This window comes from Vulpes lagopus, chromosome 4 (assembly GCF_018345385.1).
Source record: "Vulpes lagopus strain Blue_001 chromosome 4, ASM1834538v1, whole genome shotgun sequence".
NCBI classification, from domain to species: Eukaryota; Metazoa; Chordata; class Mammalia; order Carnivora; family Canidae; genus Vulpes; species Vulpes lagopus.
In genome coordinates, this window is record NC_054827.1 from 100,752,216 (window position 1) to 100,766,264 (window position 14,049).

Here is a 14,049-nt window from a genome sequence, read left to right on the forward strand (position 1 = left end):
AGAGAGACACACAGACAGACAGAGACAGAGACAGAGAGACCAGGGGAAGGGAGATGGAGAAGTAGGCTCCTCACTGAGCAGGGAGCCCGATGCAGGGCTCGATCCCAGGACTCCAGGATCATGACCTGAGCTGAAGACAGATGCTTAACCAACTAAGCTACACAGGCACCCCCATTTCTGGGCTTTTGATTCTCTTCCATTGGTCTATGTGTCTGTTTTTAATGCCAGTATCCTACTGTTCTGATCACTATAGCTTTTTAATGTAGTTTGAAACCAGGCCGTGGGATACCTCCATCTTTCTTGCTCTTTCTCAAGATTGCTTTGGCTATTTGGGGTCTTTTGTGGTTCCATATGAATTTGGGTTTTTGCTATTTCTGTGAAAAATGCCAATGGAATTTTGATAAGGATTGCGCTGAAACTGTAGATCATTTTGGAAGGGAGGCTTAAACTTCTAATGGTGACTGATGAACGCAATGGTGAGGGGCAAAGGGAATTCAGACTCATCTAGACCAGATTAAGACCCTTAGAAGGTCTGTCTCTCAGCTCCACATGCTTACTTTTAAGTGCTGCTTTTCACTCCCTGACGTTTCTCCCCCACATTTCTTAGGCTTCCTGTTAGACTCTGCCAAAAAGAGGCCCTGGCAGGAGATCAGATGGCAAGGAACAGAGATAAAGATCGAGTGCAGCAGGTGTTCGAAGTTGCTGATGTAGTAATAGGCACAGAGCCTTGGTCTAGTTCACGCATCTGGTAGATCCAGAACCAACCTTAAGAGTGTCTTTAATGGTGCAGCAGGAAGCAGAGGTCCCTAGGGCTGGAATGTATTACAGGACAGGGGCAGGGACAGAGACAGGGCAGGGGCAGGGGCAGGGGCAGGATATAATCACTAAATCTACCCTTTTAGCTCTCCCTAACTTCTGTACTCAATTCTCCGTGTTAAATTCTGCCTGCTTGAAATACCTAGAATGGTAACAGTTATCCTGCCTGGGCCCTGACGTGGCATCCTTTAAGGCAATCTAATCTAATCTAAAAAGTACACGTTTTTAGAAACTTTTTTAAAGTTTGGTGTGTATCCTTCCAGACTCTTCCCTATGACTTCAGAATACAAATAATTTAATACTGTGTATTTACAGAAGTATTAACATTCATATGCATTCTTCTGCAACTTGATTTTTAAAAAAATATGACAACCAGTCTTGGAGTTCTCTCCACGTTGTTATAAATATGAGATTATTGCATTTAATTGATGCTTTCTGTTCTAGTAGCCATTTATCTAATGTTGGGCATTCAGGTTTTCAATATTTTTGCTCTTAATAACACATTGTGGTGAACATTCTTACACATGGGCCAGTATTTCACTATGGTAGTTTAAGCAGAAGTGGAATCACAGAGTTGTAGGGTGTACATTTGAGATTTTACTACAGTTTGCCTGATTGTTTTTCAAAGGGGCTGTACCAACTTACACTCCCACCCATGGACAGGAGAATGTCTTCTCCAAATCTTAATATTTCCAAGCTCTTTGGTTTTGGACAGTCTAGTGGATGAAACAGTACCTTGCTGTTGCTTTCTTTAGTTTGCATGCTCCTATGGACTCATGCATTTGAGCATCATCTGATAGGTTAACAAGGACTACTTCAAATGGCAGAAGTAATTGTGAAACAGCTTGGCTTTCAGGGGCAGGTCTGTGAAGTGGCTCTTTTGCTAACAAAGCTGCACCATGAAGCTCACCATGATTTCTTGTGCTATCAGCAGTTCGCTGAGGCTGCCATCAAAGGGGAGGGGAAAAGCCCCCAGCCTTTTTTGGACGTGTGTGGCATCCTCCACCTGCTCCCCGCCCCCCCCCCCCCCGCCCAAGCAGTGGAGGGACTACTGAGCGCTCAGCAGTGACCAGCCCCTGTGGAGGGGAGGGATAGACAGAGCAGAACAAGTTTCTATCAGCCACACCCTGGAGGACATGCAGTGGTGGGCTTTACTGAGAATCCGTGACACAGTCCACTCCCAAGGTTAATTAAATGTCATGGAAGCTGGACAACCTTCACCTCTGGATTCCTTCTGGTGACATGTAATCCTGTGATAAATTTTAGATTCAGGGTCCAGTAGGAGTGCTGTAACTGCTCTGCTTTGAGAAAATAGAAACAGAAAACAGGACAAGGAAGGACAAGGAGAAACCTGAGAATTGTTATGCTTCAGCTAATTGTTTTGTTTTCTACCAGATGCTCCTCAGGAAGCTGAAGGAATCATCTTTCTTACAAACCTCAGTTATATTCTGGTGGGAAAAGAATGAACTCAATTTGATGTCCAGGCTTTGCCACTTTGTGTGAGTTTCTTGACCCCCAAATCGGGCTCATACTTGCCTCCTGTCTGCCGTTGAAGCCTCTGGCTTGCTGTTGGTTGTCAGCAGCACTAGACTGGAAGCCAGGATGACAGGGACACCCAGGTGGTTCAGTGGTTAAGCATCTGCCTTTGGCTCAGGTCGTGATCCCGGGGTCCTAGGATCGGGTCCTGCATTGGGCTTCCCGCAGGAAGCCTGCTTCTCCCTCTGCCTGTGTCTCTGCCTCTCTCTCTCTGTGTCTCTTATGAATAAAAAAATCTTTGAAAAAAATCAGGACCACGAATTCTAGCTCTTGCTGTGGTAGAAACTTACTGGGTAACTTAAAGTCTCTCCCTCTCAGTTTCTCAGTCTGTAAGAACATGCCTGTACTACAGGCTTCTGTGAGGGTAAAGACTACAGCAGGTGCGAGGCTTTAGATAAACACCGCTGCATTGTATGTAGCCATCAGGCGCAAACGCAGGTGTGCCAGAAAGTGCCGGGCCACAAACAACCCAACTGGTTTTACTCTAGAGGGAGAGAGAATATGCTTTTATGAATGAAACCGGTTGCCCAGGACGATATCTGGACTGTCCTCTTGGGATGCTGGGCAGCAGGAGCAGAGAGGATTTTGATAAGGAGGACAAACTCGGGAGACCAGTCAGGTGTCCTCCCGGGTCGTCCGGGGTAGCGCGGCTCCGAGAGGCTCCCTGGCGCCACCTGGTGTCCCATCCGCGCCACTGCCCAGAAACCACGTGTAAGAAAGTGCTTACAACCTAACTACGCACCCTGGTTTAGACCCGTCCTGGCCAATGAGAGAGGGGGAGGCGGGGCAGGGGGAAGCGGGAGTCCAATCGCCTCCTGCCTTCCGAGGCGAAGGCGGGGCTTGCGATTTACCACGTTGGGTTTGTCCGCAGCGCTAATTACTTTTTCCAAAGGCTGGAGGGCTTCACTCCGGCTGGCGCCGCCGCCTCGCGCGCTCCTGCTCCGCCGCGACCGTCCGGGGGGCTGCTCCTCCCAAGTACCATGTGTGACGGCGCCCTGCTGCCTCCGCTCGTGCTGCCCTTGCTGCTGCTGCTGGTTTGGGGACTGGACCCGGGCACAGGTAGCGCCCCTTCCTCGCCCGCCCGTGCCTCTCGCGGCCACCTTCCTGCTGCCCTCCCGAGGCGTCCTGGCGCCGCCCGCCTGCCTGCGCGGCGGGGCTCGGGCTCGGGCTCGGGCTCGGGCTCGGGCTCGGGGTCGGGCTCCGGCTCCGGCTCCGGCTCCGGCTCCGGCTCGGGCTCCGGCTCGGGCTCCGGCTCGGGCTCCGGCTCGGGCTCGGGCTCCGGCTCCGGCTCCGGCTCGGGCTCCGGCTCCTCCGGCTCGGGCTCCGGCTCGGGCTCCGGCTCGGGCTCCGGCTCGGGCTCCGGCTCCGGCTCGGGCTCCGGCTCGGGCTCCGGCTCCGGCTCCGGCTCCGGCTCGGGCTCCGGCTCCGGCTCCGGCGGCCCGCTGACAGCGCTCGCGGCCGAGCTCCAGGCGGCTCCCGGGCGGCCGTGCAGCCGTGCAGCCGCCGGGTCCCCGGAGGAGCTGGGGCGGCCGCGCTGGAGCCCTTCCCCGGGTGGCGCGGGGCCCGGGCGGAGGCGCTGGCCGGCTCGGAGGTGCGGCGGGGCGGGGGGGGGGGGAGCGGAGGGGAGCGGAGGGGACGGGAGGGGAGGGAGCGCCGGCCGGACCCGGTGCGCTGCGGGCGGGCGGGCGGGCCCCGCGGCGCTGACGCGTCTGCTCTCTCCCCGCAGCTGTGGGCGACGCGGCGGCCGACGTGGAGGTGGTGCTGCCGCGGCGGGTGCGTCCCGACGACGTGCACCTGCCGCCGCTGCCCGGCGCCCCCGGACCCCGAAAGCGCCGGCGCCCCCGCGCGCCCCTCGGCGCCCCGCGCGCCCGGCCCGGCGAGCGCGCCCTGCTGCTGCACCTGCCGGCCTTTGGGCGCGACCTGTACCTGCAGCTTCGCCACGACCTGCGCTTCCTGTCCCGCGGCTTCGAGGTGGAGGAGGCGGGCGCGGCCGGGCGCCGCGGACGGCCCGCCGAGCTGTGCTTCTACTCGGGCCGCGTGCTCGGCCACCCGGGCTCCCTCGTCTCGCTCAGCGCCTGCGGCGCCGGCGGCGGCCTGGTACTGCCCGCGCCCTCCGGGTCTGCCCGTCGCCTAGTCGCGGGCCGGGGGTGGTCCCGGGGCAGGTTGGGATGCGGGTGGCGGCGCCTGGGGTAGTTCAACCCCCGGAGGGAACCTCGGCTTCTCCTGCCCCGACCTTCCGGAGGGTCTCTGAGCCAAGGGGTGGGGGGGTCCGGTGCCTTCCAGCGGCTGTACGGAGCCGTCCCAAGTGCACAGGTACCCCGCTGTTCGGGGCTTGCCTGGGGGCTGCGCGGCACCCGCCGCGGGGAGCGCGGGTCTGGGGGGCGAAACCCGTCAGGCCCCGAGGCCGAGAGGCGCGCGCTCCCGTGTTCCGTTGCACCCGCGCCGGCGTGTACGTGTGCGTGTCATCTGTTCTGGGATGTGGGGGTAGGGTAGTGAGCATTCACCTCCCTTCTGCCCCCTTGAATCTTTCTGTACCCAGAAAACGAAAATTTGGAGGGGTCCCCTGACTAACAGGCCACTAACCTTCTCTTCTTAGTTGAACCTTGGAAACCAAGAGAGGGGGTGTTCATACTCCTGTTCTCTTACAGCACAAACAGGTATTTGCCTGGCAGCCAGCCTCAGCCCGGCCTGAGGGATGCTTACACTGGTGATGAGACCGTGTTCCTGTCCCCAGAAGCTCCCTTGCTGTGGCAGCAGCGACTGCACCCTGCTACACTTGAAGCACTTGTGGCAGTGCTAGGAAGGGCAGGGGAAGTTCTGGCGCACCTCTGCCCTGCTTGTGCTCGCCCTTGATCACTGTACGCTGGTGCCCAGCCAATTGCTTCTCAGCCTCTCCGCTTCTCCATGCCCCCTAGGAGCGCACATGGCTGGCAGATGGGCTGCCCCCAACAAAGCTTGGTATCGGCTCAGTGCATGAAACACCCGAGTTGTTTCTGTACCTTCCGACATGACTGGCCTCCGGGGAAGCAGTTTCTGATATTCTTTCATGTCTTTTCTTCCCTAGCAGAAGAAACTGTTTCCCCCCATCTCCGCCTTATCTTGCTCTACCATCTAGAATTCTCTAGCCCTTACCCACGGAGTCTGAGACAAGTCCTAGAGACTCTGCAGCAGAGCCAGAGAGCCTGGGGGTCTAAGTCTTTATGAAAGACCTCTGCTTTCTTCACAGCTATGTAGAGGAATTCTGGGGGTAATTTCCTAGGATTGGCTTTCACTGGTTCCCCTTGCAGGACTTTTCTGAGCCCTGATCAGAATGTAATCTACTTTTGCTAGGCTGGAAGAAATTGGCGTCTTTGGTTAAAGGAGGAAAATGGACCGTGGAGGCAGCCTGTTAGGAGCTAATGTGGAACAGGGGCAGAGAATGTGGGCTGCGGGTGAGGAGGCTTAAGTAGGAGTGAGAAAGGCTCAGATCACCGTAGGACTCGGGTCAAGGCTGTATCATGTTCTGGGAGGGACTGGAAGGCCCACATCATTTTTCCTGTTTTTGCCAAAGTGTTTAAAGTCTAGGTCACATCACTGTACTGTACATGGAAACATCTGAATCCCATTTGCTGCGGTTTGGTGAGTTTCTCTAGAGGTCAGAGTTTATACTTCTTGGTGTAAAGTTTCCAGCGAGGAGCTATCTGTGAAGGAGCGAGGGTGGAAATCTGGATAACATTGATTCCAAATCCTCCCCGAGTTGAATGCGGGGCCCTCTCACAGATGGCATCTGAGCCCTGAGCTGGTTCATTTCAGTCCTCCAGTGTTTGGAGAAGCCTGTCCTTCCCTTCGATGCCATGTGAGGGCGCTGTGCTTTAGTTAAAGGAATCCCGCCAAGAGCTTGCGTTCAGTGTGTGCCAGCTGCTGGTGGACCTCTAAGACTTGAGATTCTAAAATTCCTGCAGGAGCAGACACTTCTGGTGTTTAGTCTGCTGCATTCATCCTGTTCGTGTGAGCTGGATGCTGGACACTTCTTCCTAAGTGCACTCTGCAGAGGAAGGGCTGGAGGCAGGAAGGAAGAGACGGCGTGGTGACTTGGAGTGGACCTCTTGGTTGCAGGGTGGTTCTGAGACCTGTCAAGAGAAGGAAGGCAACAGGATCTCAGGCTAACCGAGTTTGCATGGCACTTTGCTTCACTTTGATTTGGGTTCTCAGACTCACTTGAGACAGTGCAGGTGGGTGGTAATGTTGTGTTAGTCACTGTTGACTGAGGGGGAAGCCCTGGGAGATGGAATGGGGCCTGTGTGTTGTGTGTTTGTCAGGACAGGCTCAACCACAAGGTGTGGGGAAGGAGAGATAGCAAATAGGAGATTTCTGACATCCACAGATGGGAGTCTTCCAAAGCCGCCTTGTACCTGAAGGTCAGGTAGAGCCCAGGGATGGCAAAATTTTCTGGAACCAGATAGTAAATATTTTAGGCCTCGTGGGCCATGTGGTCTCTGTCACAGTTAACTCCACACTGTCCTTTTTGGCATAAAGGCACCATAGACAGTAAATAAACAGATGGACATGGCTATACTCAACAAAACTTTATTCCAATGTTGAGTCGCAATTATATCCTGATGCATCAAACATCTCCCAAATGGCTTAGTGGGGAGTGTTAGGTGCAGGGGAATGTAGGCCCTGTTCCCTGCTGCATGGCATCTGTGCTGCCTCCAGAGAAGTTTGGTATCTGTTTAAAGGAGATGCATAATTAGAGTAGGTACTTGTTTGTGGGGCATGAAGTATAAATATCATGTTGCATTTTACCTCTTCTGCTTTTGACTGTGGGCAGAGGTGTGGGCCCATGGTGTTCTCCCTCTCTTATCTTGAAAAGCTGTATAAACTGCCCTTCTTGGCTCTTTGGAGACCAAAGGTGCAAGTGTTAATTGTTTTCTGTTTATGATTCTTCATTTTGTTTACGTTTCAGGGAGTCCTTAGACATTACATAAGTTTTTGGATGAGTTTGTACAACCGTGTATTTCAGAGTAATGAACTTGGGACATGTGAGGCAGGTATTTCCACCCCCCAGAGAATTTATGCAAGTTTGGATCAGCTGCCTCCTGTGAGTTGGACCAGCTGATGGAAGGTGAGCAAAATTGAAATCAGGTTAAACTGCCAGAGCGGGCAGCAGAGATGGAGCTTTAAGGGGCAGAATGAATGTCAGTCCCTGAAAAAGTCTGCAATGAGTGAATAAAGGAGCTGTCTTCCATCTCGATACATGAGGACAGAGAGCAGAGGAGGCCCCTGCCAGAGAGTTTTGCCTGCTGAGCGGTGGCCATTCTGCTTTGATGAATGTAAGCTCAGGAGAGTCCACCCAACTAAAAATGTCCCTCCCTTCTGGGCTGAGGCCATGGCCTGCCAGGTGTATGCAGTGAGAGAAATATTGAGATCAGACAGAACACCCAGGAGCTCCAGGCTGTGGAAATTTCAGAAGCCAGGCCACCCCAGAGGGAGGACAGAGAGAAGGTCAGGGACGTTCCTGGCATGCTTTCTCTAGAATCTCAGACACACTCCACGTGATCTGTGTTTGGAGTCTCTCTCATCCAGGTTGGCCCCGAGGGTGGACCTAATGGCCCAGCCCAACCTGACTCTGGCCAGTCAGCTCGATCGAAGCACAAGGGGCCAGTTTGGCAGCACATCATTTGTTGTCTACTCGGGAGCTTTGTGAGAATGCTCCTCTCTATTCCATGGGCTAGACAGATAAGGACAGAGTGGGGTTGAGGCCAGACAGTCATCGAGCAGGCAGCTTGGAAGAGTTGGAGGACTCCATTCTTGAGAGGACAGCCTGCATTTCATGACTCCTTTGATGAAGAGGGCAGGTTTGGGAGGTTGCTGTCTCTCCCTTTAGAAGCTCTCTTTTGACTGATTATAAAATTGCCTAGCTTTTTAATACAGCATCACTTGATTGCATGCAGCCGAGCAGGAATCCACTGTGGCAAAAATTGTATGGCATGGAGATCATTTGGAAGGGAGCACAGAGACCAAAGTACAGTGTCCTACATCATCATACTGGTATAGGTGTGGCGAAGGCACATTGTCCTTAGTGATTCATCACTGGATATTACTGAAGAGCTCATCATGTACAGCGTAAATGTACTTGGAAAATGCACATGTATCTTTCAAGCCTCATAAAGAGTTGAGTGGATGTTAAGGAAAGTCAGGAGAATAGGGAAAAGACAGTGTGGAATTGGGAGGCGTGGAGGATTTGAAGGGAAAATTTTGGATGGGAGAAATCTAATCTAATCTAATCTTGCTGTAGAATCATGTTCACGGGGGCGCGCAGTGACTTTCTGCCCCCACTGCTCTCATGGGCATCATGGTGTCCATGGATCTCTCTCCAGTTACACTCTGTAACTAGGTTTCTGCATCTGAACTCTTGTGTCATTGGCAGCATTATAAAAAAAAAAAAAAAAAAAAAAAAGAAAGAGAAGTGCAAGATGGGATGCTAAACCGAAGATGTCTTCGCCTGATTGCATTCTTGGGGCTTATTTCCTGAGCTTTAAAATGCTACAGCTGCCTGGGTTTGGATGTATGCAATGGGAGATGGTTTTGCAACCAGTTTATCAGAGGGAGCCATGCACAGTCACTGCTGATCCTTTGCATGCCTCTGCATACAGATGCACGGTCACCTTCTTGTTCTTTAGGAAGTGAGGCTGCATGGTCGCCTGGGGGCTGTGATCGTGAGTGAGCCACCTCCTCTCAACGGTCCTGTCTGCAGCCACTTGGGGGGTAAAGAACGTCAGCCTTGTGTGGCTGTTGACAGAATCAAGTAAGATAAAGTCTGTGAAATCATTTAGGACGAGCCTGGCACATTAAGGCATTAAAAACTCGTTTCTTCTGTTGCCCTATGGGGCCCAGACTTTTCCAGCTATAAATCAACCAGTCAGTCAACACTGTTGACTAAGTGAACAGATCATTATCACACACCTGCCCTGTTTGGACACACTGGTGGGCTTCCAGCAAGCCTCAAGGAGTAATACAACATGGACCCTGTCTCAGAAAACAGTCCAGATTCACACAGGAAGGAGGGTACGCTGGAGCCTGCAGGGTGACTGAGGGTGGGGTGAGGTCTTCAGGGAGAAGGAGGATTGGAGCAGAAGGGGGCAGGCCTCAGCTTCTAAGAAAGAGGAGTGATGGCAGAGCCTCCAAGGTCAGGTTCTTCCCTATACCAGGGGCCTACCAGGTGGCTGTGCCATGGGGATGGGGGTGGAGATGGTTTTTTAGGAGATGAACTGAATGGACGAGCATGTGGATTAGGTGAGGCAGGACCCCGGGTACCAACCTAAGGCATTTAGAATTTCTCCTAGAGCAGTGATTCTCAGCTTTGAGCTGGCATCAGTGTTCCCTGCAGGATTCGTTACCGTGGTTGTCGGGCCCGCCTTCTGGGGTCCTTGATCCAGTCTGTCTGGGTGGGCCTGAGAGCTTGAATTGAACAGGTTCCCAGGTGCTGCTGCTGGCTTGGGACCACATTTTTGAGGATCACCAGCCTAGAGGCAATGGGGAGCATTTCTGGTTCTTGACTAAGGGGGGTCCCTGATGATAGTGTGGGGGGCATTGGAGGAGGAAGGCATTTGGAAGCACCGGGTGACGAGCCCTCAAGCGTTGGATTGCGGGAGTGGGAAGGAAAATCTATGCAAGAGAGATTCTGAAGGAAGAGCTGACTTCTCTGTGACTGACTCTAGTGATCAGAAAGGGGGAGAAGCTGGCAGCGACTGGCCCACATTACAGGGGGCAGGCTGGCTTTTGGAAGAAGATTGAGCATCTGTTTAGACAGCAGCTGGACTTTGAAAGGGGGCTCTGGATGGCACTCCAGGACAGGGGCAGTGGGACTCAATATGGGGGTTTGGAAGCCGTCTTGCCTGTGTGGGGTCAGGTGAGCTCCCCTGAAGCTCCGCCTCCCCAGAAAGTTGGAGGCAGGTACAGGAGGGCCTGCAGTCACAGGATTGTTTTCCCTTCTTGGATACTTTCTTGCTCAAGCAAGAAGCAAACTAACAACCCCATTTGTTGCATCCTCCCAAACCACCCACACTAACCCATAGACAGGGAGAAGGCCACCCAAGACCCACGCCAGTTAACCAAGGAGCCACAGCTTCCTGAAGAAGGGGCTGGGAGGGCTCCCCAGGCCCTGAAACTCCAGTGAGGTCTTCATAGGACAGTGAGGTCACGTAGCGTCATCCCCTCAGACAAGTGTATTCCTCAATCCCGGAGCATACGTATGACAGATTTTTTTTTTTAATGATTTTTTTTTTTTTTAGATTTTATTTATTAATGAGAGACAGAGAGAGAGAGAGAGAGAGGGGCAGAGACACAGGCAGAGGGAGAAGCAGGCTTCATGCAGGTAGCCCGACGTGGGACTCAATCCCGGGTCTCCAGGATCACGCCCTGGGCTGAAGGCGGCGCTAAACCGCTGAGCCACCTGGGCTCCCCTTTCTTTTACATTATCTTGAAAGCATTTTTCTCCATTATGCTGAGAGGTTGTGCTGATGTCAGGAGGTGATAAAAGTCCATACATCCTTTGTGCATTTTCCATGCTGCCAGGAGGGCTAGTCATGCTTCGGAGGTTGGGATGGAGCTAACACGATCTGATTTATAATACTCTCCTAACGCAGTACAGAAACCCTTCAAAGCAAGCACCCAGAACAAAGAGAATTGCAAAGGAGCCACTCAGAACAGTTATAGTATCCGGTGATACCTGATGCATTTTATTTAATGCACATTTCTGTAGTAGGATACCACATCTTAGAAAATTTCAGATTTCTCTTTTAAGAGCACCATTTCATGGAGGATGATTGCATCCTTTAAAACCATGCGGCCTCAGGACTTCCAGCTCTGTCTGCTACAGGCATTCCTTTACAGCTGTGTGTCTTCAGATGAAGTCTGCAGGCCTCTTTTGTCTCCTGGAACTGGCTTGTTACTGCTGTTTGTCGCTGCAATCGGTATGACATGAAGGCCTTGGAAGAAGATCCCCGTGTCTCACCTCAGCATAGATGGTGACCAGAGGATTAATGCAAATCCAAGCAGCCCTGCCCAGCTTCTGGGACCACAGGGTGGCTGGGGGCTAGAAGCCAGAGTAACAAGGTCAGAGGAAGGTCCAGTTCAAATCCAGGCTACCTCCAGACATTTCAATCAAGGCAGGAGGTGGCCAGCATCTCTGGCAGCTAGTTAAAAACTAGCACAGTGATTCTCAACCCTGGCTGCACTTGAAAGTCTCCTGGCAGGCTCATAGTCCCACTGCCTGAGTTCTACCCCACAGGGATTCTGGTTCAGTTGGCCTGGAGTGGGGCCTGGGCATCAGGAGTTTCTCATATGGCTCTACCGTATAGCTGGGGATGAAAACATCGAGTGAGGGGGATTGCAGAAAGTCCCTGCTGGTCCGGTTCATCCGATCCTATTCCATTCCAATCCATTCTGTTCTACATTTGCATTTTCTTGAGCAACTATTACGTGGAAGGTACTGGAGAAATCAGGACTAATTGTGATCCTGTCTCAAAAGGAACAAGCTATCGAGTTGTGACAAATGCCCCATAATGCAGTGGGCTGCACCAGAGTGCCAGGGGAAGGGGATGTTTTTGGGAGGAAGAGCGGAGGAAGGGGGAAGGTCAAGGAAAGATAAGGAGGGCTGGTGAGTATTTGCCCTGGGCTAGATGGCATGTATGCCTTGGGGCCGGGGGTGGGGGGGGATGCAAGTGGCACTTTTCAATAGGATATTTTTATTGTTGGCCACATGATGACAGGATGAACATTAAGAGACACTCCAGGGAGCCTAGTGACAGACTGGGACTGGAGGTGGGGCAGAGCAAAGTCCTTCCTTGTGCTGGCTGGTGGGGGGCGGGGGCTGTGTCCAGCCCCCTCCCTCCTGGGTGCTAGTCCTGGCTATGTCGGCTTACAGGTTGGGTCCCTGCCAGGTAGAGTACAGTCCATCAATCCATGTAATTATCTTACTGTTGTCTATAAAGGAGTGGAAACCAGCATGTGGGTCCCTCCAAACAAGACCTGCTGAAGCAAAAGGGCTAATTATGCTTGAGGCTCTATGTACAGGCAAGCTTTCTTGCCAAGGGGCCATGCCCCTATGTTGCATTGCATGAGAACTACCTGCTACCTGACCTTTTACACCATAGCCTGTGAATGCAAACACTAGCCCAAATGGGTAACCAGCATTAAAAGTGCTAAGTTCAGGGGGGGACTGTAAGCTGCCAAAGCCGGAGCATTTTAGGAAGAGTCCAAGTTGAGCATGTCCTCCGGAGAGCATGGGGCTCCTTCCACGTGGGGGCTCATCCTGTGTGCTGTGCCACACCTGCCAACTTTATTTCAACACATGGAAGTGTTTGCCATGGTTATTGAGGTGTGTGTTCTGCGCTGAGGCTTTCTTTAGGTAGAGCCTGAGTAGAGCTCTGCATATCCCCACAGCCACCTCTGCTTCTACTACTTCTGTCTCCCCAAAGTATCTTCGTGAACAAATTCAAGTTTTAACTTCAAAGGAGAGAGAGGAAAGCCATGCTTTCCTACAGGTCATGCATTGCCACTTTAAGACAGTTTTATTTGGGCAGTAAAATCTCTTGAGTAGTTCTTGGCAGAAGTTCTAATAAAATGGAAACCTTGAAATCTGCTTAGAGCTGTAAGTACGGTCTCACTCTGTGTTTTGGGCACTCAAGGTTGTGGGCGATCTTATTAGTTGATCTGAGTTGCTTTCAAAGAGGCTTGGTATCCAGGCATTCTTTCAGAATGTAGAGGAGATCTGCCATTTGGCTTGAGTGAGCTCTATGCTTGAGACCAGAGGAGCTGATGTGATGGAGAGCAGTGCTTCTTAAAGTGTGGGCCCTGGACCGGCAGTGTTGGTGTCACTGGGCACGAGTTAGAAATGCACGTTCTCGAGGTCTACCTGGGACATCTGGGTGATTTTCACATGCATTGGAGTTTGAGAGCCACCGCTTCAGTGTGACACGGCCTTTAGAAAATGGGCTAAGGGGGAGAGAGAAGAGATGATGCTCATTTCAGCCAAACACTGATCTATCTGCTTGATCTACTGAATCTGTTTAGCAAAGGTGGTCCTGGGCATCCACCTGGAGGAGGCACCATGGACTGCACAGCCCAGTTGGTTCCCTTGTGGGAGGTTTACCTTGCTTTGTTGACACCTTAGGGGGGAAGCTAGCAGCAGGTATCCTGGGGAAGGAGCACAAATTGGTTTCATGCTGTCAGCATGGGTTCCAAGGGATAGGAAGAGTTCTCTGCACCATATCTATTTATTTTAGGATTAATATTCACTGTATTAAAGCAGCAAATTAAAAATCCTAGTTCTTAAATTTTTTACTTCAATTTACAACTCATATCCTGTTTTTAATCTAACAAGTTTTTTGAACTCTTTATCGAAGTATAATTAATGGTGTCATATTAGTTTCAGGTCGACAGTATGAGTCAATTCTATACATTTGCCTGTGCTCATCGACATAAGTGTCCTCTGAATCCCTTTTATCTCATAAGTCTTTTTACAATCCTTTTCAAGGAAGCTTTGGATAAAATTTGGCACCACTTGTAAATTTGGTGATTAACAACTTTTAAAATTCTAAAACTGCATTGAGAAATTTAACATATTCTGTTTCCTTTTCAAGTTCTCTGGTTGGCTGAGAAGCCCTTTGCAAGTATTTCAGTGGTTCCTACAAACCTAAAAAGTAGTCCTATAAA

The 14,049-nt window shown here is 51.8% G+C and overlaps 1 protein-coding gene across 3 annotated transcripts in view; it reads left to right on the plus strand.

Moving 5' to 3' along the window:
• The first annotated feature begins 3,259 nt into the window (after positions 1 to 3,259).
• ADAMTS17 (ADAM metallopeptidase with thrombospondin type 1 motif 17) overlaps positions 3,260 to 14,049 on the plus strand; it is a 318,441-nt gene continuing 307,651 nt past the window's right edge. For all 3 annotated transcript variants that reach the window (XM_041753209.1, XM_041753210.1, XM_041753211.1), the window contains exons 1-2: positions 3,260 to 3,411; positions 4,079 to 4,449. In XM_041753209.1, the coding sequence (XP_041609143.1) occupies positions 3,333 to 3,411; positions 4,079 to 4,449 (450 nt within the window). In that variant the 5' untranslated portion in view covers positions 3,260 to 3,332. The remainder of the gene's footprint in view (positions 3,412 to 4,078; positions 4,450 to 14,049) is intronic.